Genomic DNA, 22,045 nt, shown 5'->3' with positions numbered 1-22,045 from the left:
CCAGGCACAACTGACCATCTTGTATCTTGGATTCAGTTCCTTAATGTTGCTTAAGGGTGGTATGATAAAGAAAGGCTAAGCCTTCAGTGATTTATTTATTTACTTATTGCGGGGAGAAAGCTTCTTGCTTTCACTGTCTCCAGTCAAATCATGAAAACCCAGAATATAGATTACTGCACTTCAGAGACTAGCACTGCAGGTTTGTGCACATGAAAGGGGTTTTGTTTCTTCAAGACCTGTTTGTTCCTCATGGAGGCTGGCTGTAAAGTTAAGTGACCTTTTGTTTCCATGCAAAACTGAAATATCGGTGCTTGCCTTTTTTTTTCTTTCCAGCCGTTCAGGAGAGGGGAAAAATCGGATCCGGTCCTAAGTGCTTGAAAAGAGAGGAGATTCTGCTGAGCATCCCCTCAGGTACTGCCTCCCCGCCTTAGCTCCTGTGCTTTTCAGCTTGGGAAGCGGCAGGCAAAGTGCGCGGGTGGCTGCTGAGGAGTGAAGGGGACGCGCGGTTCGCCGCTGAGCCTGTCAGAAGCGGAGGAGATCGGGGTCGGGGGAAGCTCCTTCCCCGCGACGCAGCTCGGGGCCTTGGTGGTGGTGCCGGTCCTTGCCGCGACCCCCCGGACGGCTCCGCCCCGGCCCGCAATGGCGGCGGCAACGCCGGCGGGAGCCGGTTGTGGGCGCCGCGCGCAGCCTCGGCGCGGTGGCGGCGGCCGGAAGTTCCGGGAACGAGATGGGCGGAGCGGGGATGGTGAGTAATGGCGGAGCGCGGCGGGGTGTTGAGGGGCAGGTCGGGTGTGTGCTGCGGCCTGGCGAGCGGCGGGGTTGTGCCGGGGTCCCCGGTCGGCTCCGGTGTGAGCTGGCGTCGAGGCAGAGGGAGCTGGCCTGGCTGGGAGAGGGCGGTGGGCCGCCATCAGAGCGCGGGTGGTGAGGCGGCTCTCTCTAGTCGTGTCCCTCGCCTGTCAGGCCGTGCCGCTCGTCCCGCAGAGCGGAGGTGGCTTTGGGAACGCTCCAGTTCATGCTGTGGACACAGCGCCTTGCTACAGGGCTGGCAGAAATGTGCCAGTGGGACAGTGGCCTGCAGTTGCCTTGTTTTAAACTCGAAACAGCAGAAACTGTATTAATCATCTGTGAAACAGCTACAGGGCTCTAAGTGCTTGTGCGTCAGGCCCCTACAGCAGAATACAGCCCTGTGTTGGTCAGACAAGACGGATATTTAGAGCCTATGTTAGCCCATCTGTTTGGGGTTTTGAGTTAAATTTAGAGGATTCTTTTTGAAATGTTAAAAGTAGCATGTTTGCTGCATAGAATAAATGTACTTTTTTTTTTTTTTTAACAGTCACTACTGAATCTGGAAGAGCAAACAAGGTGGAAGAAATGTTAGTATCACAACTGACTTCTCATTTAGTGAAGGCTTCACGAATTGCAGGTAAATAAATACTGTGCAACCTGCTTTTCTATTTTTTTTTCCTGGGATAATTAATCTCCCAGAAGTTCCTTTTCCAACAAGCAATGCAGGAGTGGTCAGGTTGCCTGTTGTTTCGGTTGTCTTGGGATGCTGGTAAATCTCTAGTCTGTTGTTAGGGTGTAATTCTGTTTTAACTTTTTAAACTTAGGAGGAAGGTTTAATACAGAGAACTATTTGTAGTTTTTTCAAATTGTGCTTTCCTTACACTGCTTATACATTACCATAAGTTTATCTGAAAGAATGTTATTCAAAGTTTTACTGTAAGTAAAGTTAAGAAATACTTTTTTGTTTTTATGGAGGAAAAAATGATTACTTGTAAGCAGCTTCCTTTATTAGATTATTTTGGCTATAATAGGGCAGTGCTTATGTTAAGATAACGTTTGAAAATTCTGTCTATTAAGTGAAACTGTTTTCTTCTCAAAGGACACCTTTTGCCAAGGTCAGTCTCTTCCATTCTTTGTTCTCATTCTACATCTGCAAAGTATAGCACTCAGCCATCTAATAAGAATGGAGTCCAACCTCAGCAGTGGAATGCGCTGGACCCTGAGCTGGAAGAGATGCTGGTCCCCAGAAAACTGTCCATCAGCCCTTTAGAAAGCTGGCTAACAGTTAGATACTTGCTTCCTAAAGCAGAAGTCATCAATGTTCATGAAAAAGTAGACTATGAACCTATCCAGCAATATGACTGTCCGACATCTGATGTGGGAGCTGAGGTGGAGGAAGGGGAAGGAACACTTGGCAATAGGCTTGAATGTAAGAATGTTTTGAAGATCCGCAGGAGGAAAATGAACCGGCATAAGTTCAAAAAGTTGCTAAAGCGAAGAAAGTTCATACGGAGGAGGATAAAGGAAGGTCGTAAGAAGAAACGTCAGGTAAGCTTGGATTAAAGAGAACAACGTAAATGCGTCTGCTTCACAAACTGGCCTCTGTTTCTTCTAGGTATGGAAGGAAAATTTTGGACAGAGTTGATTTAGGGGAAAACAGCAGCATCTCTGAGAGCCTTGATGAATCCAGTATTTACTAGTACTTTTTTTTTTGTTCCGTGTTTCTAATTAGTTTAACCTGGATATCTTCAGAAATCATAATTTAGAATATTTCTGTGATTGTAAACAGATAGATGTGATAGTGGCTGTGCATGATTTTTCTTGTATAACAGTAACTTGTAAAGATAAGTGGCTAATAGAAAAGAATCGTTCATGTGTGTACGTATAAATCATTAATTCATCAGCTTCCAGTATATCTGGGAGGCTGTTTTAGTCTTAATTTCTTGCCTGTCTTATCAGCATCAGGTGGTTCCACAGAGCCACTTCAGAGAGAATATCCTATTTTCTTCCATCTAGAAACCTTTTACCTCTCTTAATAGAGGGGGTAGAGGAAGACATAGGCCTTCTTTCAAATCATTACAGATGTTTTTATTGACTATTCAGCATTGCCTTTCAATAGTCTGTTAGGTCTGCCATGCTATAGTTTTTTTTCCTGTTAATTTTTCCCTATACTTAGACATCTCTAAATGCTCAAGTACTACATTTAGAAGCTAAATGTACTTCCACATCTTCAAATTGGTGGGAAGCAGGCTTGAACACATTACAGTGAGGAATCCTCTTGGTTTTCTTACGGTTTTATCATCTGTGTTTTCAATTTTCCTAATACAAGATTCTTAACCAATACTCTCAAGCTCTTTGTGTTTCAGATATTGAGGGGCAGGTTTATCTCAGTTGATTAGGGTGTGGTGCTGCTAATGCCAAGGTCGTGGGTTCAGTCCCTGTACGGGGCTATGCTGAGGGTTGGACTAGATGATCTCCAGAGTTCCCTTCCAACCTTACCATTCTATGATTTCTGTATTTTTTGTAATAAGGCTAACTGTATTTTGACGAATAGAATAAGCTGCCCGGATAAAAACATCTGTTTCCTTCATACAGATTTTACTTGGCTTCTCCTTGGGCTACTTGGGGAATGACTGAATGATTGAGTATTGCTTCTAAGCTGTATCACCTTTTTCTTTTTTTCCTTTTTCAGATAAAGTTTGAGAAAGATTTGGAGCGCATCTGGAAAAGAGCTGGTTTGAAAAATCCTCCGTCAGGATGGCAAACACCCAAGATATTTTTGAAAAGTTCAAAGAGATAAAAATGCTTGTAATAAAGTTTGATCTATAACTTAAATCTGCTTACTTAAATATTTTTAATTAAACCTTTTTCTGAACTTGATATTAGCAGGAGGTTACTTTACATCTTGGTAAGCAGTTTTCTGAGGGCAAACCTGGTGTGGATGTGCTTTTCCTCCTCAAAAAAATGTTTTGAGCCACTTTGCAGTGACTTGGTGCTGCTCTGTGCAGTGACTTGGTGCTGCTGTTACCAATGTGCTTTTGAGCAAAGATCTCTCTTAGACTGTAGCTGAACTTATGAAGTTTCTATATTTAAGATTAGACTGAACAGTATGATTAAAAACAACCAGCTGTGGGAGATGAAATACAAAGTGAAAGAACTCTTCTGATTGTTAGTGTAACTATATAAAACACCAGCAATTTGAAAGGTTATGTTTAAAATGACAACATTCTTTTATAGCCTTACTATAGAAAGCCTGCTACTTAATAACAGTTACAGTGAAATAGGCATTGGATCAGGATTGCATTAAATATTTCTGCAGAAGAGCTTTCATTTTCACTTGCTTGAAGCCTTAGTGTGAGGGTGAGGCATTGTATGAGCAGCCTTAAAAGGCAAATCTATTTTTTTCCTGTTCTGTTCGCACTGAGAACATCTGTTTAAGAGCTTGCTATTCACTAACAGCAAAAACTGCTTTTCTTGCCTCTTGTAATCAGTTGTTTTTCCATGATGGAAGAGAATAATGAAAGCAGTGAAAAATACGGATATTTATTTTAAACCCTGACAGTGGACTGGATATCTGATCTCTGTTTTTGGTTCTGCTTTGATTTTATATTTGAGGCAGTTACTTTCTTGTGTGTGCTTTAGTTCCTGTTTGTATCTTAGCAGATAGGTGTGGGGTAGACTGATGTCTAAAAGAAAAGAGGGGGAAAAAATTTAGATTCATTCTGCAGCCTATAGGGGAGTTAAGCTGAAAGTATGTTCCTTTTATCTACTAGGAGCAGAATGTTTGACTAAACTGAAAAGGAAGAAAAGTAAGGAAAGCAAGTTGAGGAACTCGCTGCTACAAACTACAGTTTCATCTAGCTGCAGGAAGGAGAGGTGACTCCTAGCATATAATATAGTGAAATTTTCTGAGGTTCTGGGTATTATTCTCTGATGTAGCTAGCAGAAGTCTATATAAAACAAGCATTTCTGGATGATGAGCATGGTAGTTTAGTCCATTGTTCTGTAGGCATCTGTGCAGCTGGAAGACATCTACTGCTCTGTCGGTAGATGGTAGTAAAGTCACAGCCTCTGAAACGCCTTAATAACAGCTGCAGAAGCTCTCTGGATTTTTCTGCAGCTATTCTAAAGAAAATGTATACCCAGCTTTAAAAATCAATTAATCAAGCCAGAGAACTGTTGGCAGCATGAGAACTATGTTGGAATCCTGTAGAAAACATGTCACTAGCACATTTTTCATAGTTTCTTTTTTCAGACTATATATTAATAGTAGATAATTTTGATCAGATAATTAAAAAGCTGTTTTTTCCTCTTCATGCTTTCCAAAGGTGCAGTTGCTTTTAACCAAGTCCAATAGGACACTCTCTTGCAGTCTGTTCTCAGGATTTGAATAAGGAAGATGATCTCCAGCCCTGTGCCTTAAAAACTTACCAAACAAGAGAAAATGAAGTGTTGATTCTGGCTGACAGGCTGTGTTAAATATGCAGAGTACATCTAGGTGTTTCTAATCTGTCAGTACACTTTTCTGCACGAGGATGCATACATGAAAGGCTGAGGCCTGATACAGATAGCACCTTTGGAGTAAGGTCCCTGTCTTCTTGCCCTGATGACATTTCTTCCTAAGAGCTTTTATCCCAGCATTGTTTTACACTCATTCCTACTGCTCCTTTTACTACTAGTCCAAGCTTAACATCCGTTTGTCTAGGGAAAAATACTAATCAGTTTGCACATTTCAAGAACATTTCTGGCTGAAGTGTTGAGATGCTTAATAATTACACTGAGCAGAAGATTTTACAGAAGACAGTGGTAGCATGCCCAACTTCATTTAATGGTGATATACCTCTGCATTATTATATGTTCTTGCTAACCAGAAAATGTCAAAGTCTTGGTTTCTTTTTTTTTCTTTTTAATCTGAGAAGTACTGGTCTATCCTTCAAATTTTTAGCATAGCAAAAATGAGCTTGGATAGCTGCAGTTGATTCCAATTTTGAGGTTTACTCCTCCTTTATTTTCTTTTTGTTTTGCTTAATAACATCACTTGCATCTTCTTTATTTCTCATGTTCCACTGCAAATGAACTCTTGTTACCTAACAACCTTTTTGTTATATTAGGGTATCTCTGGTGAATTGCAAATCTCTGCTATATAAGCAATTTTATTAAATGATATGCTCTCTAAATAGTAATCTAGCCCTCTAAATGGTAATCTGCCAAGTGTAGTCATTACTTTTATATCTATTAGATGTAATTACACAACCATCTATGGAAGTCTGGAAGTACAGTGTAATTTACAAAGGGGGTTTGTAAACCAACCCTAGGAAATTACTATAAAATTTAATTCCTGTGACCAGTCTTAGTGATCTATATGTTGTATTCCTTTTTGCTGAAATATCTCAAAGCATGTCTATCTGTCTTTCTGTGGTAGATACTGCGAAGACTCTTTATCCTATGTGGCACTAATCAGGTAGTATATAGGGTTATATAAACTTGCTTTGACTCTTAACCACAGGATGCAATTTTCTAGTCCTTGTTACTTTTTTTTTTTTCCTCATTTTACTAATTAGGGAAAATGAGATAGAAGAAAACTGGATCTATTTGTCTGTAGGGGGAGCACTAATGCATAATACTCTATTCACAAAGCTTTGTTATGAGTTGCTGTTTCTCCCAAAAATATACATGTATCAGTCTACCTGCACATTTAATATATGAAGCATGTATGTGCATGTGTAGATGTGATAGCAAAAAAAGCACTATAAACAGGAAAGGTTTCTTTTTTATCATTCTGAAAATATTTAAGGCTGGAAGATTTCTCCTTCATCTCCCTATTATTCTGCTGTTCTGAGAGGAAATGGTTGAAAGTCAGCAGGAGGCTGATAGAAGAATTCATGCTCTGTATTACAGAGACTGGAGATACCCAGTGAAGATAGTGATTTATATTTGAAACTATGCCTGAAAACCATGGGTCCAGAAAGATCCCTCAAAACTGGAATGTGAAACCAATTACACTCATGCTTACATCCCTAGTTCTCGGATTGCACGTACTTATATGCGGACAGCAAGCTTAGTTAGCTGAGCAGAACATCCAGTTTGCTAGTTCTATCACAATGATTGGGTTTGTGCTGAAATGAGATAGGCTATAAAATAGAAAGTCAGCTGACATCAGAAGGGATGAAAGTTCTGAACTTTGTTTCTCCTAACCAAAGCATTGTATTATAAACTTAGCAGGCTTTCTCCCTTTCTGAAAGGTCAAAATGCAACAACTTGATGATATCAGACATCTGATACAGGATTAAATCTGTGGCAGAAGTACCATCTCTTTGCAGTGCTAATGAATAGTAGATGTTAGCAAAACTCTAGAGTTTAGTTGACCTGGGTAATGATGGCTCTCACTAACTGGGTACATTTTTTAGGATTTTACTCTAGAAAACGTGTTGGTCCTCTGCAGTTTTTAAGGGGCTTCTTGCCACAAAATAGCAACTCCTCCTTCCACACAGATGAATTCAATATAATTTACAAATGATGTGTGGTGGGATTTGCATCTAGCCAAACTCAGCACAGTCTTTCTGAATGCACTGAAATTCCACTTATTTCAATAGCTGAGAAATGGGGCATGTTTGCATACAGGAAATGAGACAATCAGAACTTGCAAAAATCAGACTGCTTGCTGCAGCTTTTTTTTTTTTTTTTTGTTTTTTTTTTTTCAAGTGTTATGTTATCAAGCACAATCCACAGTAGGTTTGCTCAGCAAAGCAAAGGAAGAGCCCAGAGCAACTGCTAGTATGTTGTGTACCTATACAATTTCTTTGTAATTCACAGTGGTACAGCTGAAGAGGTGTTAGCAATGACTGGAGATTTTTAGAAGGCTAATGCAACTGAGGTCTGTGATACTGATGAGAGAAGAAAGTTTATTTCAATTATGTTTTTATAAAGGTTGCAACCACACTGAGATTTTGATACTGTTTCAGTGCAGATGGGGACAGGGAGCCAAGAGGCTTGGTCCACTTGGTAACAAGGATTGAACCTCAGATGGGTGAAAGGTTGAAATGTGTATAAGTATCTGAAGGGAGACTCTTCAGTGGTGCCCAGCAATAGGACAAGAGGCAATGGGCACAAACTGAAATACAGGAAATTCCATCTGAACATAAGGAAAAACTTTACTGTGAGAGTGACGAATACTGGAACAGGTTACCCAGAGAGACTGTGAGGCCTCCATCCTTAGAGATATTCAAAAGCCTCCTGGACATAATCCTGGGCAACATGCTCTAGGTGACCCTACTAGAGCAGGGAGTTGGACTGGATGATTTCCAGATGTTCCCTCCAACCTCAACAATTCAGTGATTGTGATTTATAGTGTTTATAAACTTCAGCAACCCATCAATTTGGCTTCATCTCTTCATGCACAAACTGCAGCTGACTGTAGCAGTCTTCTCTCCTTACAGCATTAGTGGATGATCTAGTGGGCAGCTTTGATGGCAAATCAAGTTCCTGCTATTCAGGCAGCGGTATGTGAACCTCCAGTGGTCTGGAAGCTGTGGCAGATTTCAGCTCTGTATAGCAGCCATTGGTTCCAGTTCTCCACGTAAATAGGCTTCTTGGTATTTGTCTGCTGTAGTTTTGACTCACTTCAAGTATTTTCTGTTCATCTCTGATTGAGTCTGCCCTAGGAAAAAGGAGAGTCCAGCAATCAGTAAAGAGGGTTCCATTCCTTGGAAATCTTGAATTTACCCCAAAGCATGTTGAATAATCTGCTAGCTGTTAAATTAGCCCTGAGGCCATGGAAGAAATGAGCCTGAGCTCACGAGTAGCCTGTCAATTAATACTATCCTTGGCACAGACAGAAGGGCAGTTTGCTGACTGTCTAGGGAGCAGTCATGTGGAGGAGAAATGGAGTAGACTGTAATGATAGCTTCAGCTCCTTCTCTTGAGACCAGATCTGAAGCTGATCCAAACCAGGTTGTAACAGGGCTGGGGATTTTACACTGAAGAAAACACCAATTTCAATTGAGGCTAGTTGGAGTTTGGGTATGCTGCTTCAATCCTAAAGCATGGAGAGGCCTGGAAAAAAACTTGCCACCTCTTAGCTTATGCTAGTGCTACCCAGACAATGAAACCTTGTTAGGCTAATGGACTTTCTTCAAAAAGTCCAGACTGAAAGAGGCCTATGTTATGTTTGCTGGCAGTGATTTCAGCTATGATTTCATAGGAGCAGATGTGTGTATTGAAGTGCTAAGGACAGGCTGTGAGATGCCCAGTAAACCTGGTTGTACACAGCTATAGCAGCAAATGTGAAGGGAGACATTCTTTATGCTTTTGTACTGGCTGCTGATAGGTAATGTGCCTAGGAACCTAGGCTTCTTCAGTAAAGCGCAGGGCTGGTGCCTTGTCCTTTGCTGTCTCAGAATTTCCATGCAGACTATGGCTCTGGCACTGGAAGTGCAGTTCTTTTTGTGTCTGTATTGTGGGTGATGCTAGTCTTTCTTCTGTTAGTAAACCAAGGCCTGTCTTAGATGAAAGAGTACATGCCATCAAGGCCATGTCAGCAAATGTTTATGAGCACCTGATGTACAAAACACACCTTTCAGGGGACTATACGACATTGGTCCTGCTGTTACTGAGCTGGCTTTTTATAGTAATTATTAAAAACCCAGAAGCAACATTGCACAATAATTTCTGAGCAGAAACAATGTGTACCTTTACATTGGTGAGCTAATGGAGACACCCTCATGTTAATAACAGTGTCAAAAAGATACTAGGTTAAGTAGGTGTATGTACATTGGCTTCAGTAGCTCTGAGCTGGTCCTTTTCTAAATATGAAGTCGACTCTGCTTTTGCAGGTATGAACCTCAATCCATGTCTTGCAAACTTAATAAACCATACTTGTTTATAACTGAAAATCTTGCCAGAGTGATCTTACTGATCTTGCAAGCATCACCTATAGTTTAGTAACATTACATCTTTATTTTATTTGGCCACTCATGCTGTTCTGCTGTTGGCATTTCTATTCAAATTTTAAAATAACCTTGTTTGAATTTGCTTAGGCTGAGTGTGGTCAAACATTCTCCAAAAATACCAGCACTTAGTACTTAACCTGGAGTTTTGCGTTTGCAGGATTGAAACGGTTTTGAAGAAGGGATTCTGCTCTTTCCATTGAAAAAAGTTTCAATGACTGCAGCTCATGTAGACTTCTAAGTTAGCTTTAGGCAAAAGTGTGCTAGCTCTCTTATGGAGGCCTTCTTTCTTTCTTGCCTTTCCCCTTAAGATAAGGGAAGAAAACTGAAACAAGGATTACTGTGAATCAGAGAGCTTAAGACCATCTGATACATCAATCTTGTGTCAATACCCTGAAATTAGACTGGATTTTGTAGTCTTGCCTACAGCATGAGCACTAATGCCTCTTTCCTCTTTGCTCTTGTTCTCACAGAACTTGTAAGAACTGTAAAATTGAGACATGTCCCCTTCTCTGAAATGTAGCCAAAATTGACTGTTATGTTTCAAAAGGGCAGGAAGAAGGGAGGAAGGAGGAGTTTGGATGGATGGATGACTATAATTGCATGTACCTTGTTTCTTTAGGAAATCGGTCTAAAATTTAAGTAGAAATGAAATATTAGAAAATGGGAAAAAATAACTAAGACTTTTTTTTTCACTTGTTCAATAAATAGGTCTTTTTGCAGCTCAGGCAGGTCTTGTGCTGGAGTGTCACTGCCTTTGGTATGTCTTGGTCTGGAGAGGACTTAGCAGTCTGGATATTTCTCAGGAGCAGCAAGCATTTCTGAGTTCTGTAACTGCTCACAAATTGATTTTAAGCCAAGGGTGCTGAGTCCTGAACAAGGAGTCAGCACATAAGGTGAAAAGTAATAACTTGGCATTCCTAAGGTTTATTTTAAGGTAATTAGCAATTCATGGCAGGATGCTGGTTGAGCTGTATCACCAGCTAGTGAGGAATTAGTTAAATTTGAAGAATAAGCAGTTGTGGATGAACATGCCAAAGGAATAACAGTAAAAGGGGCTAGAACTGTTATGGTCAGCAATGCAACTGTATAAACAGTACTGCGTTACTCACCAGCTCCATTCCCTGGGTGCTATTGAGTCAGAGCTCTTTTCTCTACTGACAAAAGGTTTTCACTGCTCTGAGCACTGAGGGAGCCGGTTCATTATGGGACAGCCATCTGGAGTCTGTTCAGCAGCAAAATCGTCAAATACATCCTGAAGGCAGAATCTGTGATTGGTCACAAGCATCTTCCCCCAGGCTTTGTGGGCCTTGATTTGGCTTCCTAGGTCATTCATACTGTTTCAGTTATTGTCCAGAAGATGTTTCTGCAGATGATCTTTTCCACTGCTTTCCTTACAGAGGTCTGACAGGGTATCCTCCAGAGAACACTCAATGTCTAATTTTACTGTCTTTCTGTGATGTAAGATAATGACCTGTTTTATTATCGGCATCCTGCTGTCTGTAAGACATTCTGCTGTGGGCCATCAGAAGGTAGGACAGAGTTAAATGCATCCTACTTTCTGATAATACTGTCCATTCCTTGGGGAAGGGAAGAGAGTCCTATCCCTCAGAAAGATAGGAAAAGCTTTCCCTCCTGAGGAATTTGTGAAGAGACTTGAAACTGTGAAAAGAAAGCAAGCAGAAAATTACAGTCTTAATATCCCTGCCTTGGGTGCATCACTTCCTGCTTGAGTGATTTCTGATTGTGAAATAGGACTGGGGATTGGAAAGGAGAGCAAATAAAAATATACATATGTAGTTTTCAGTGTGTAGACAACTGCTTCTGGGAGATAGGCTAAAATAACTTGAACATCTTTATGCTATATTGATGGGTGAATATATATTGCTTCATTCAGTATTGTAGCTCTCTTCATCTCAGAGTAGAAGCTTTAAATGAGCTTTACTTTTTCGTTCCCTCTTCCCTTCTTGAGATGCTTTCTGTTACCCAGTCATACACAGGAAGGAATGACAGGTTCCATGGTTCTGCAGAGCTCTGTAAGTTTGTACAGTTATGCACAACTGTGAGGAGCTGGACTGGGAAAGAGCAGTACAAAGCATGTCTGCTTTAAGTTGGGCACTGGTACAATTTGCTCCTAGCAAAGCTTTCTCTTGTGTGCCTGCCTAGCAGTTAATCCAAGGTGAGCATTCAGGTTTCAGGTTTATGTTTGGAGAGAGGAATAGGATCTGTCCCACTGAGCCAAGGGAAATTGTCCCATTTCATTCTGAAGATACTGCAAAGAGTGTAAAACAAGCAAAAGGAGAGCCAGTTTGTTCACTGTGTGTTCCTGCCCAGAGTAGGCTAAAGTCAGCTCAGATATACTTATGTTTGGCTCGATCCTGTCAGTGTCTCTGGATCCTATAAACTGCACTGAAGAGGTGTAGTATGTTTGATGAGAGAAGCCTTTTCCCTTCTGCATCTAGTTTTCAGAGACCTGTAGCAATGTTCTTAAAAGTGTAAGTGCATTTTTCCTCACAACTACCAATTCTGTCCTGATTAAGATGGCAAGTTTTGCAATGATGGAAGCTTTGACTCCTACTGAAGGGCAGAATTATGTGCTTGAGTCTTTGGGAGTAATTGACAATGTCACAATATCTTTAGGTTGGTGGGGAGGTGGTCTCCAGGTGGGTATCTTTTTTTTCTCTGTCCTTAACTATTATATAGTGGATTTTATTCGGTGAAGCACTGCAGTGTTCCACTCCAGAATGGCTAAATTTTTGTCATGGGTGAACGTGATCACTTTGAACAGCGCTTTGCCATTTCTGGGTGAACGTAATATGGAAATATTCCTTCAGTTTCTCTACAAAGTGGTAACAAATGACATCAGCTTAGTGTGCTTCAGACAAATGCTTCTATTTTTTTTTAACGGCCGTGCACAATAACTGAGACACTCATGTATATACCTCCTTTATTCAAATACCAATATGAGCCAAGAATGGAGCCAAGAAGTACCAAAGGAACAGTCTTCTCTTGTTTCTCCAAAAAATGGTGCTAAAAACTTAAATTGAGTAGTGTACTACAATACTCAGATCTCTCAATAGAAGGAGTGATAGTGGGTCAAGCAGGTAGGTTTATTGGCAAAAATATACTCAGAGCGTCTGATTTCTAGAGGAGGCAAAACCAGCAGTGCTCTGTTTTCTTCAATAAAGTTAAGGATATCTGGGTCCTCTAAAGGCTTGAATCTAAAGCAAACACACAATTCTTGCAGTGCAGGGTTTTAAAAGTTGGCCAAGCACTATGTTTGTGTGCCTAAATTAGGCAGCAAGCTCATACTGCATTGTAGAAAGTAACTCCTTTCAGCTGAAGTATTTTTATTTTAAACAAAGTGGCCTGAAAACCTGAGGTAAGTAATAAAATTCTCAGAGGCAACCTTTGAGCACAATTTTCAGAGCTAAGCTATTATTTCCACTTTTTCTTAGTCATTTCTGATCTTAAAATAAGATGTGCCTGGAATGCCACTGGTTAATTATTTTAGGCAGGCACAACAGAAGAACTACAATTACTGTGGGGAATGGAATCCCCCTTCAAAAGCTCTTTGTACCAGAACACTGTTCCCATGTAGAGATGTTGTCCCTAGAGACCTAAAGATGTGGTTTGAGGCACAAAACTGTTGGTCAGAAAGTGGACTAAAAGTGGCATCTCTCAGTTAAATGTGCCCCCTCCATGAGTACTTCCAGGGCTTCTGGTTCTTCATAGAAACACAGTGCTGTGTGCTTGTGTCTTAGGTCTTTTCCATGTTGAAGAAATGTGACCTAGTGCTGCTGCCTGTGTGGGTGGTTGCTGGAGAACTCCTTTATTGGGAAATGCTCTGTTTAGCACACTACACTAGCACTAAATAAATGCTATTAGTCATCACTGCTTTTAATTTTTTTCCACCATGGAAATTTAGCAGGTGACTGTTGTGAGATAGACAAACAAAAATAGGGAGTTAGAGAGGGCAATAATGATTACAGAGTCAAAGCCTGTTTATGTAATTGCGAATGTTTGTCCTGGCTTCAGAGTACTTTGATTCAGCACTGAATGTGCTCCTTGGTTCAGTGAAAGGAGAGCAAAACCACAGGGCTTTTTAGTGCTGTATCTTGCAATCAGGTCCTGACAATACTGTAACTTCTGTGCTGGGAATTTCTTGGCATAAAACTGTCAGCCTCGATTTCCCCATGCTAGACTTGTGTTGATCAGTGTCCTATCATGAAATTCTAGCCCTGCAGCCAGAGACTCCACTAGCAGGTTATTCTGCCTGTAGTGAGAATTAGAGGAGCATGGTTCTGATTGTGCTGTGTTCATGGTCAGTTGGGACTATGGTGTGGTCAGTTTACTAGGCAGGTTCTAGGGGTATGTAATTGAAGAGTCCTGCACGGGTATACAGGATTACTGAACACCGTTCTTAAATGTCACTTGGGCCAGTTGTGTTCCATCTTTTCCTCAGGTCCTGCCTTCACTGTGAGGATTAACAGCTTCTATGTAAACTCCCTTGAGAACCGGAATGAAAAAAGTTGTGCAAGATGGAAATCATTTCCTAACACCCAGAGTGTTGCTTAACTGAAAGCTGGAAAGCCAGGCTTGCTTATTTGGCTTCTCTTTTCTCTTCAGTCCTGAAGCACTGTCCTGTTTTCTTTCTTTTTTGGAACTTAGAAACTTTAGGAGCTTTATCCAGATCAGTTACCCACAGAAATGAGTAACAACAAGGTGGAGTGTCACAGTTCTGAGCTGTTGCCTTCTTTCATATTTCTTAAGACAAACACATTGGCTGAGTAAATGTTCACAGAGGTGACTTGATCCCCCTGTCATTTCCTCCTCATTCTTAGTGCTATCTCCCATCTGCTGAATTGGACCAGGACTAGGTATCTATCCATGGGTGTGTGGGGGGTGCTAGTGGATTCAGTGTAGGTTTGAAAAAGCCAAGACTCCACAGAACCACTGCTCTCATGGGAGTGAGTCAGTCCTATGTCATAGACTGCATACCCTTCTGTCTCAGGCACTTGATATTCAGAAGTTAATTTTGGGATCTCATTAGTCTGCACAGATCTATAAGATTTGGAGGCACTCAGATGCAAGCAATGGCTTTTTACAAGCTCTGGAAAAATCTGCCTACTTTCCAGCAATGCACAATTGCTGGCTGCTGCTGTGAACATTAGAGGAAGATTAATGTATACATGCATAGAACCAACTTCTGAAGTCATGACTGATGGTAACTCCAATTCAGGTTTTGCTGTTTTTCCATCTCCTGAGTAACTTGATGGTGCATGTTGTGATTCTGAGCCTAATACCTGCTTTTTTTTAATTCTGTGTGTTGAAGGCACCACTGGCTTGCTCTCATAATGTTGGAAGATAAAGTACTTCATAATAAACAAAAGAAAACATTTTCTTTTTGCTATTACCTCCTGAAAAGAAGCAGGATGTAGTAATGACTGTTGCTGTTCCTAGGGAATCAAGGTTCTAGAAAAATCTGAGGGGCATGATGGATGCGACAGCTACTTTGAAGTTAAAAATCATGATTCTGACTGAATGCATTTTGTCTCCCAGAGTTCTGTGTATCGTTGAAACTTTCCAGAGTTGAAAGACAGGAATGAGATTTTTGTTTAACTTTGCCCTTCAGTTTGCTTCCTTGGCAATGTTGGCAGTCCTGTATGCATGAGTCCTCACACTGGCCAGGATTTTCTAGGCCGCCTGAGAGGACAGAGGCAGCAGTCTAGGGAGTAATATGCTATTAGGCTGAAAGGCAGCTGGTCTGAATTGTATTCCTGATTCTGCCACTGATCTGCTGTGTGTTCTTCGGTGAGTCATTTCCTTTTGTGCTGTATGTCTCCCTCCTGCTCCTGTCTGTCTGACTACAAAATTTTCCTAGCAGGAGCTGCCTGTGCTACATGTGTAGAGCTTGCCCCTCTGGAGCAACTGAACGCTGGCATGATGCTACCAATAATATGCAAAGATGAATAAGGAGGCAGGAAAAAAACCCGTACAATCTGCTTTTAGGTTGCTTATTTAAAGCCATTTTAATAAAAACAATCAAGACAAGTTACTTAAAAATCAGCTCTTTTTATACTGGCCTGTAAGGAAATTATTTTTATAGAGAACTGAGTTCCCAGGTTTCCCTTTTCACATGTTTTGGCATATGCCAAAAAAGTTATCTAACTTAAGAGAAAACTATAATTTACATGTGCTTTGAGGATGTTAGTGAGGTGTTTCTTCGTGTCTTGATTTCCATTTGTGGTTTGCTTGCTTGCTTGTTTGTTTTTTCCCATTTCTAATTTGTTTGGTCTATGTGTTCTTTAGGGTGAAGGACTTTGATTCTGCATGTACCTTCTCTGTCACAAGGGAATCCTGAAAATGGTTGATGCCTGTAGACATGAAATTTAATAACAACTGTGCTACTTGATGTCTGAGAAAATGCTGGCTGCACGTGTGGAATTCTTCTTCAGTGGCTAGCGTAGTTAAAAGATCACAGCTCATATTATGGTTATGTAATAGAGCTACTCCATTAGCTTGAACAGGAGGCACCACTGTAGTGCAGGAGACTGTGGATTCAAACCTTGATTATGATTTATGAACTAAAATCAATTCAAAAGAAATTAAGAGATAGAGGCCAGTACTCTAGTCCCCTCTTGGTCAGGTACTTTAGACAAAGGCTTTGCCTGCTAAGATCAGGGAGGTTGTGCTTTAATAAAATACCATAAAAAAACTCAGTAAAAGAATGTATTAATCTACTGGAGTTCAGGTAACTTAAAACTTATCCTAATTGCTTCTAATTTAGATGCTTGCTTTGGAACAGTGTGAAATTTGATGCTGATGCAAAAGAATTGTGTTTCTTTTAAGAAGATTCATTATTTACAACTTTTTGACAGTGATTTTTACAGGCTATGAATTGCGTGAACCATTGTATCAATAGGCAAATCTGTCCAGCAGCAGAAAAGAACACTTTATGAAGCAGAGCTATATAGGATAAACAGAAATAAAATACCAAGCCAGCTTCAGCCTCCTGTGGTGAAGAAAAAGAGGAAAGGAAGGAGGAAGGGAAGAAAAAAAGAAGAGGAACAGAAGCGTTTTCTTCTGTTTTAATGAAAGGGGGTAAATAAATTTCAGCATTACATAAAGTTCCTGAGAGATAGGATTTAATGGTTGGGTAGATCTGGAAATGTTTTGTAGTACACAAGATTTTATGAGAAAGATCTTTGACTAGAGTAAGCCTATACAAACTGACATGGACCTACTTTATACCTGATGAGTATCTGTCTCTTACGATCTTTCAGGCACACAAATCAATTTGGCTTTTCTTCCACACTGAACCCAGTCTTTTGGAATTTCTTGTGGAAAAAATCACCAAAGTCCTATTTTATCTTAGAAAAATAATCTTCAGGCTTCAGTCTGGGGAAAAAAATATATCTTTTGGTTTCCTGGGCAATTTTTCTGTTTTTCTAAATTGGTTTCTATTAATGGTTTTGAGATGAATCCCAAGAATCTGAGGCTGACTGCTTTCCAACAAAAAGGGATGTTTAAATATAGTGTAATTCAAAGATGTTTTATGGCAAAAGATGCAGACAGGATTCTTTGAGCTGTAGAGATGCTTTATTACAAAAGATGCAGACAGGACCCTTTGAGCTCTTACAAGGACAGAAGTATTGGAAGAGCACATACACACACACACACATATGTGCACACATCCATTGATTCAGTAAGAGAGCCATCTGCTTGAATGCTACAATACAACTCCTGCTTTTTGCATATCTAGGTCTTTGCTAGGCAAACTGCAAAGCCCAGTGCATTAAGCAAAAGATTAAGAATGCCTTAAGATTCCATCTAACTAAATATCTTAAATCCTTGGACTGTTTTATTATTACTGTATATGCACACATCACATCTATAAATTTATGCTTAAACACTTTTGGCACATAGGGGAGTGCAGCTTTCCATCTGGACATCTTGGGCAGGAAGAAATTGAGAGATTACCTGCAAAGGACGTCCCCCAAATACCACTTGTTCCTGGACAACCTTCTTGTTCTGCTCCAGGAGTGCTTGGGTATAGTGTAACTGAGGCCACTGTAGTGACTACAACTGTATGGTGTTTTTTCAGATGTCACCTTTGTCTTTGCCAGAAACAGGTCATCCCTGGGGTATTAGTAATTGAAATTGCTAACTGTTGCCATGATACTGTTTTGCATATACCTAATGTAAAGGGCATCAGAAAGCTGCAGTCTTTTACATTGGGCATGTGTATTTGCCTCAGCTGCTAGTTTAGTCACTGTATGGCAGGTTGGTAATCACTGAAGTTTCCAGAGGTGGAGGGAAAAAAAAAAGCAGAAAACCATCTGGCCAGACTCTCAACTTGTCATTCTGAATATGCTCTTCAGAAAAGGAATATTGGAGGTTAGCATTTATAGCTGGAGAACACAGAAAAAAACATTGTAGCATTGGGTCTGTAAGAGATGCCACTGCTGTTGCATCACTAGAATAATGACATACTTCACTTGACAACCCTGTCATTGCAATTGGGTTTCAGTTTTGTCCTTTTAATTCACAACTCTTGCTGCATGTTAGATTATTTCAGACCTGCTTACGGGATTCATTGCAGCTGAAAGATTTATTTTAACGAGAAAAATTCTGCAACCAGATGAAGTCTCCTGAGAAACATGCATCCTCTGGTAATTCACATCAATCTGTGTTATACTGTCCTCTTCCATCAGTAAAAACAGCACTAAAGGCTCCTCCTACCTACACCAGGCCTTTCTCAAAAAAAGGGAGTGAATACGGATGCGTATTCATCCTGCTAAATGTTACAGGTTGTTCATTCTTAGGGTACAGCAAGGGTTGTTTGACCAGTTCTTGCTGAAAGATAGGTGGTGTCAATGCACCTTAATCAAGAACTGCAATATTCTTGACTTTCCCTCTTTTGCTCTTTCCATGCAGAGCTCTATTTATGCTTACTTTGCAAGATCCACGCTACTTTTGTCACTATATCTGTCAGTTGGCAACCTTCATTTCCAAGCTGTAGTAGTCCCTGTTGCTTTCTGGTTCTAGAAATCATGCTTTTTCTGCTCATGTGCAGGCATTTTCTCCTTTCTGCTGATCATTTCAGAGTACGATGGTTCCTATATTTAGAGAACATCTAAACAAGTTATTGATAATAGAAGCGTGTCTTCATGTCAACACAGCACTAATCCTGTCATTCATTGTTAATACTTTGCATGTATTATAGCTGTGAAAATGGGGTGGAAGTAGATACTTCTGTTCCTTCTTCCCAAGTCGAATGATTCTCACGGTTTAAAAAAAAAAAACAGGAACAGAGGGTTCCTTTTGACATCAGACCTTCCTCCAGGTCTGATATTTGCACAGTTTTCTAGATTGGTGATCTTCAATACAGATTTATTGGGTGGTCTTCTGGTGTGGTCTACAGCCATGGAAATGGAAAAATGGTACAATGGAAGTGAGCAGGGAGAACAAATTCCCTGACAGACATGGCTTGTTCAATATTGTTTCCTACAAGTCAATTAATCTTGTGACCCCTGTGCTGTCCTTGGGCAGGGCTTTTTTTCCCCTTTAGTCACCAGCACTTCCAGCTGAACTAGAGTTGACTCTGGAAACAGAAAAGACTTTCTTCTCCCTGCCAGCCTGATCTATGATGAGGATGACAGGTGAAGAGCTCCAGGAAACAAAAAACTTGTGTTGGTGCTGGTGGTTACCTTTCCCTTCCATGGAGAAAATCATTTTCTTTGAACAGGCTTTGTGGTCAGGACAGGCAGTTAAGTTATGCCTCTTGTTTTGAGAATGAAAACCCAAACTATCACTGGAAAGGAGGAGAGAGAAGGGTTAAGAAACAGAGCTCTGGCTGGCTTGCACAGAGGATCTAGTTTAATGTTCAGCTCCTGATTGGGCAAAGCACTGACACAACTGCCATTCCAGGATTAATTTGGGCTAGCTAGGCTCTAGAAAGGCAGGGCTGACTGCTTTACAAGAGAAGTGTGAAATACTCTCTTGCACCCTTCTCTCAGCCTGAAGCCCGGGGAGGCTCCTCCTCTTTCCTTTCACTGGGTTGTTTTCTTTAGGAGGCGTCAGTGGGTTCAGCCTGGCCTTGGCTTCTTTCAGGCAGGAAATAGCCAATTCCAGACAGCAGCAACCACAGCAATCTGCATCTGTCCAAGAAGTCGAGCAAGAAACAGCCAGTAACCTCCACAGTGCCAAAGGTAGGTGGCAGAAAGGTGGAAAAACAACCTGCAATTGCACCCTAGAAGGTTCAGCCAGTAGTTGAGTGAAACCGAGGGAAGAAGAGGATGCATTTGCTCTCTGCTCAGTGGAAGCAGCTTCTTTCCTCCCAGGAAAACTCTTTCCAGACTGATGATGCAGCTGACCAAAAAGCTATTAGATCAAAGCCTTTTATCTAGTTCTCTGGCCTGACGGAGATAACAGGAGAGGCTTGTTCTTCCACTACACTTCTCTCTCAGTGGCAGATCAGCATGTCAGTTGCTGTAGTCAGTGCAGTCTTTGTTGTACTTTTAGAGATCAGCTGAGAATCTGCAAAAGGTCTTCAGTTTAGGAGCACATAGTAGTAGGAGCCTTTGCACACAAGTGGTTATGGAGTTGGACTAATGCAAATATCTGAGCTTACTTTTTTTGTTCTTGACATAGTTCAGCTGATGAGTTTGAGAACTTGGACTGTGAATGATGATACATATCTAATTACCCACAACCTTTTCCATCTAGTATAAGTGACAGATTTGAAATTTCCAGTGAACCTTCATGGGGTTCTTGTCTGAAGATGATTTTAGAACTGTTTCAGAAAACAAAACCAACACTGATCTGTATCTGTTCTGGACAATATGAAGACTTGCTGCAGTTAACAGAAGGCTTTGTGCGTAGTCAGATTATTAAGAATACTTCAAATTTCTTTGAATTTCTTTAGAAGCATCTGGTTTTGTCTGCTGTTGGAGATGGGATCTTGGACTAGATGAAGTTCTGGTCTGATTTAGTCTATTTGCAAAATTCACTTGTTGCAGAATGTAATTAGGTATAATGCTCATCTCTGTCTGTATCACCTAGCTCCCTGAAATACAGCCCTTTCTAGACTAGAATAAATCTATCCTCTAGTATACTGGATGGTACAGAACAGTGTGACAAGGGAAAAATTCTAGTGGAATAATCAAGTTTCTCCGCTTGATATGCCATGGGATCTTCTCTAGCTTTTATTTTTAAGCTTTCATATGAGAGTCACAAATATATTTAACTCTGTTCTATAGGTGGACATTTAAGAACGATAAATTAAGATATAATTCCCACTCCCCCATATTTTCCAATTAAAGACTAATTTGATTGTGTTGTTAAATCTGCTAAACAGCTATAAGCATTAGTATTCTAACAACAGATCTTAACCGAACAAAAAGCTTTATCATATTTTTTAACCTACACAAGCAATATCTGCACTATTTTCTCAGCTTACAGTTGTGTGGTTTTCCTGCAGGTCTCGCAGTAAAAGACTCTCTCTGGCTAATTCAGTCACCTACATGGGCTAGCTTGGTTAGGCCTGCACAAGGCCAGATTTAAGTGGAGCCATACTTATAGTCTAAAGCAACATAAGCCTTTCATTCCCATGTCCCAGAACACTTCATGGAGCAGCATGTTGAATACCCTAACTCAGTGTCTTTTACCATCTTGAAATTACTAATTTTTATTCTTTGTTTAATTTTGAAATGAAAATGCATTTTTCCACTGGAAAGTAATTACTTGCATAAGAACTCATACAGAAGAGAAATGACAACACTTGCAGTGCAATTTGGGCTATCTTTTTGCTTGAAGTTTTGTTGTCTCCCTCCTATATAAGGATGCATTGTTCTTTCCACTTTGGAGTTGGTCGCAGGAGCTCTATTGGGTGCGTTGAATATTGGTCAAGAGTGAAGAACATGATCAGACATATGTTAGAGATATACAGAAGTCCCAACTCACTTTGAAGAGTCCATGGATTTCAGATACAGGCCTTACTATTACTCTTGACTCTTTCTTTTGTTTACCTCTAGGGAGAATTACCAGACCTGCCCAGGATGAGGAGCTCCAAAATTCTATTTCCTGTACTAGCTCCTTCCAGTGGCTTGGAGTATCTATTGACCTCAATGAAACAGTATTCTGCCGAATAGAGCTCCTAGTGCCTAATGTAGTTCAATTCTTATATGAAGGATTGAAAACAGAAATTCTAAACTTGACTCAGCTTTCTGTATTCAGGCCTCTTGGATATGGAAACCTGCACCCAACATTGCAGTGTTCTGGGGCTTTAAGTTATATTCTAGTCTCTTTTG

At 40.5% G+C, this 22,045-nt stretch overlaps 1 protein-coding gene across 3 annotated transcripts; it reads left to right on the top strand.

Moving 5' to 3' along the window:
- The first annotated feature begins 624 nt into the window (after positions 1-624).
- Positions 625-3,621, top strand: AURKAIP1 (aurora kinase A interacting protein 1). Of its 3 annotated transcripts, none has more exons than XM_062593075.1 (4): positions 625-745; positions 1,334-1,423; positions 1,886-2,334; positions 3,479-3,621. In XM_062593075.1, exons 1-4 carry the CDS (start codon positions 640-642, stop codon positions 3,584-3,586), a joined length of 753 nt encoding a protein of 250 aa, XP_062449059.1. In that variant the 5' UTR covers positions 625-639; the 3' UTR covers positions 3,587-3,621. The 3 variants fall into 3 exon arrangements, with proteins under 3 accessions (XP_062449059.1, XP_062449060.1, XP_062449061.1); XM_062593076.1 differs by lacking the exon at positions 625-745 and adding an exon at positions 752-789; XM_062593077.1 differs by lacking the exon at positions 625-745 and adding an exon at positions 763-784.
- The last annotated feature ends 18,424 nt before the right edge of the window (positions 3,622-22,045 follow it).

Source organism: Rhea pennata, chromosome 22 (assembly GCF_028389875.1).
Source record: "Rhea pennata isolate bPtePen1 chromosome 22, bPtePen1.pri, whole genome shotgun sequence".
Classification (NCBI taxonomy): domain Eukaryota; kingdom Metazoa; phylum Chordata; class Aves; order Rheiformes; family Rheidae; genus Rhea; species Rhea pennata.
The sequence above is the reverse complement of the archived record's forward strand: the minus strand, read 5'-3'. Positions and strand labels throughout refer to the sequence as shown.

Excerpts from the sequence above, each read along its gene's own strand:
- AURKAIP1 (XM_062593075.1), top strand. The coding sequence starts at position 640 with ATGGCGGCGGCAACGCCGGCGGGAGCCGGTTGTGGGCGCCGCGCGCAG. Across the intron at positions 1,424-1,885 it reads GAAGGCTTCACGAATTGCAG|GACACCTTTTGCCAAGGTCA; the intron begins GTAAATAAATAC and ends TTCTTCTCAAAG. Across the intron at positions 2,335-3,478 it reads GTCGTAAGAAGAAACGTCAG|ATAAAGTTTGAGAAAGATTT; the intron begins GTAAGCTTGGAT and ends TTCCTTTTTCAG.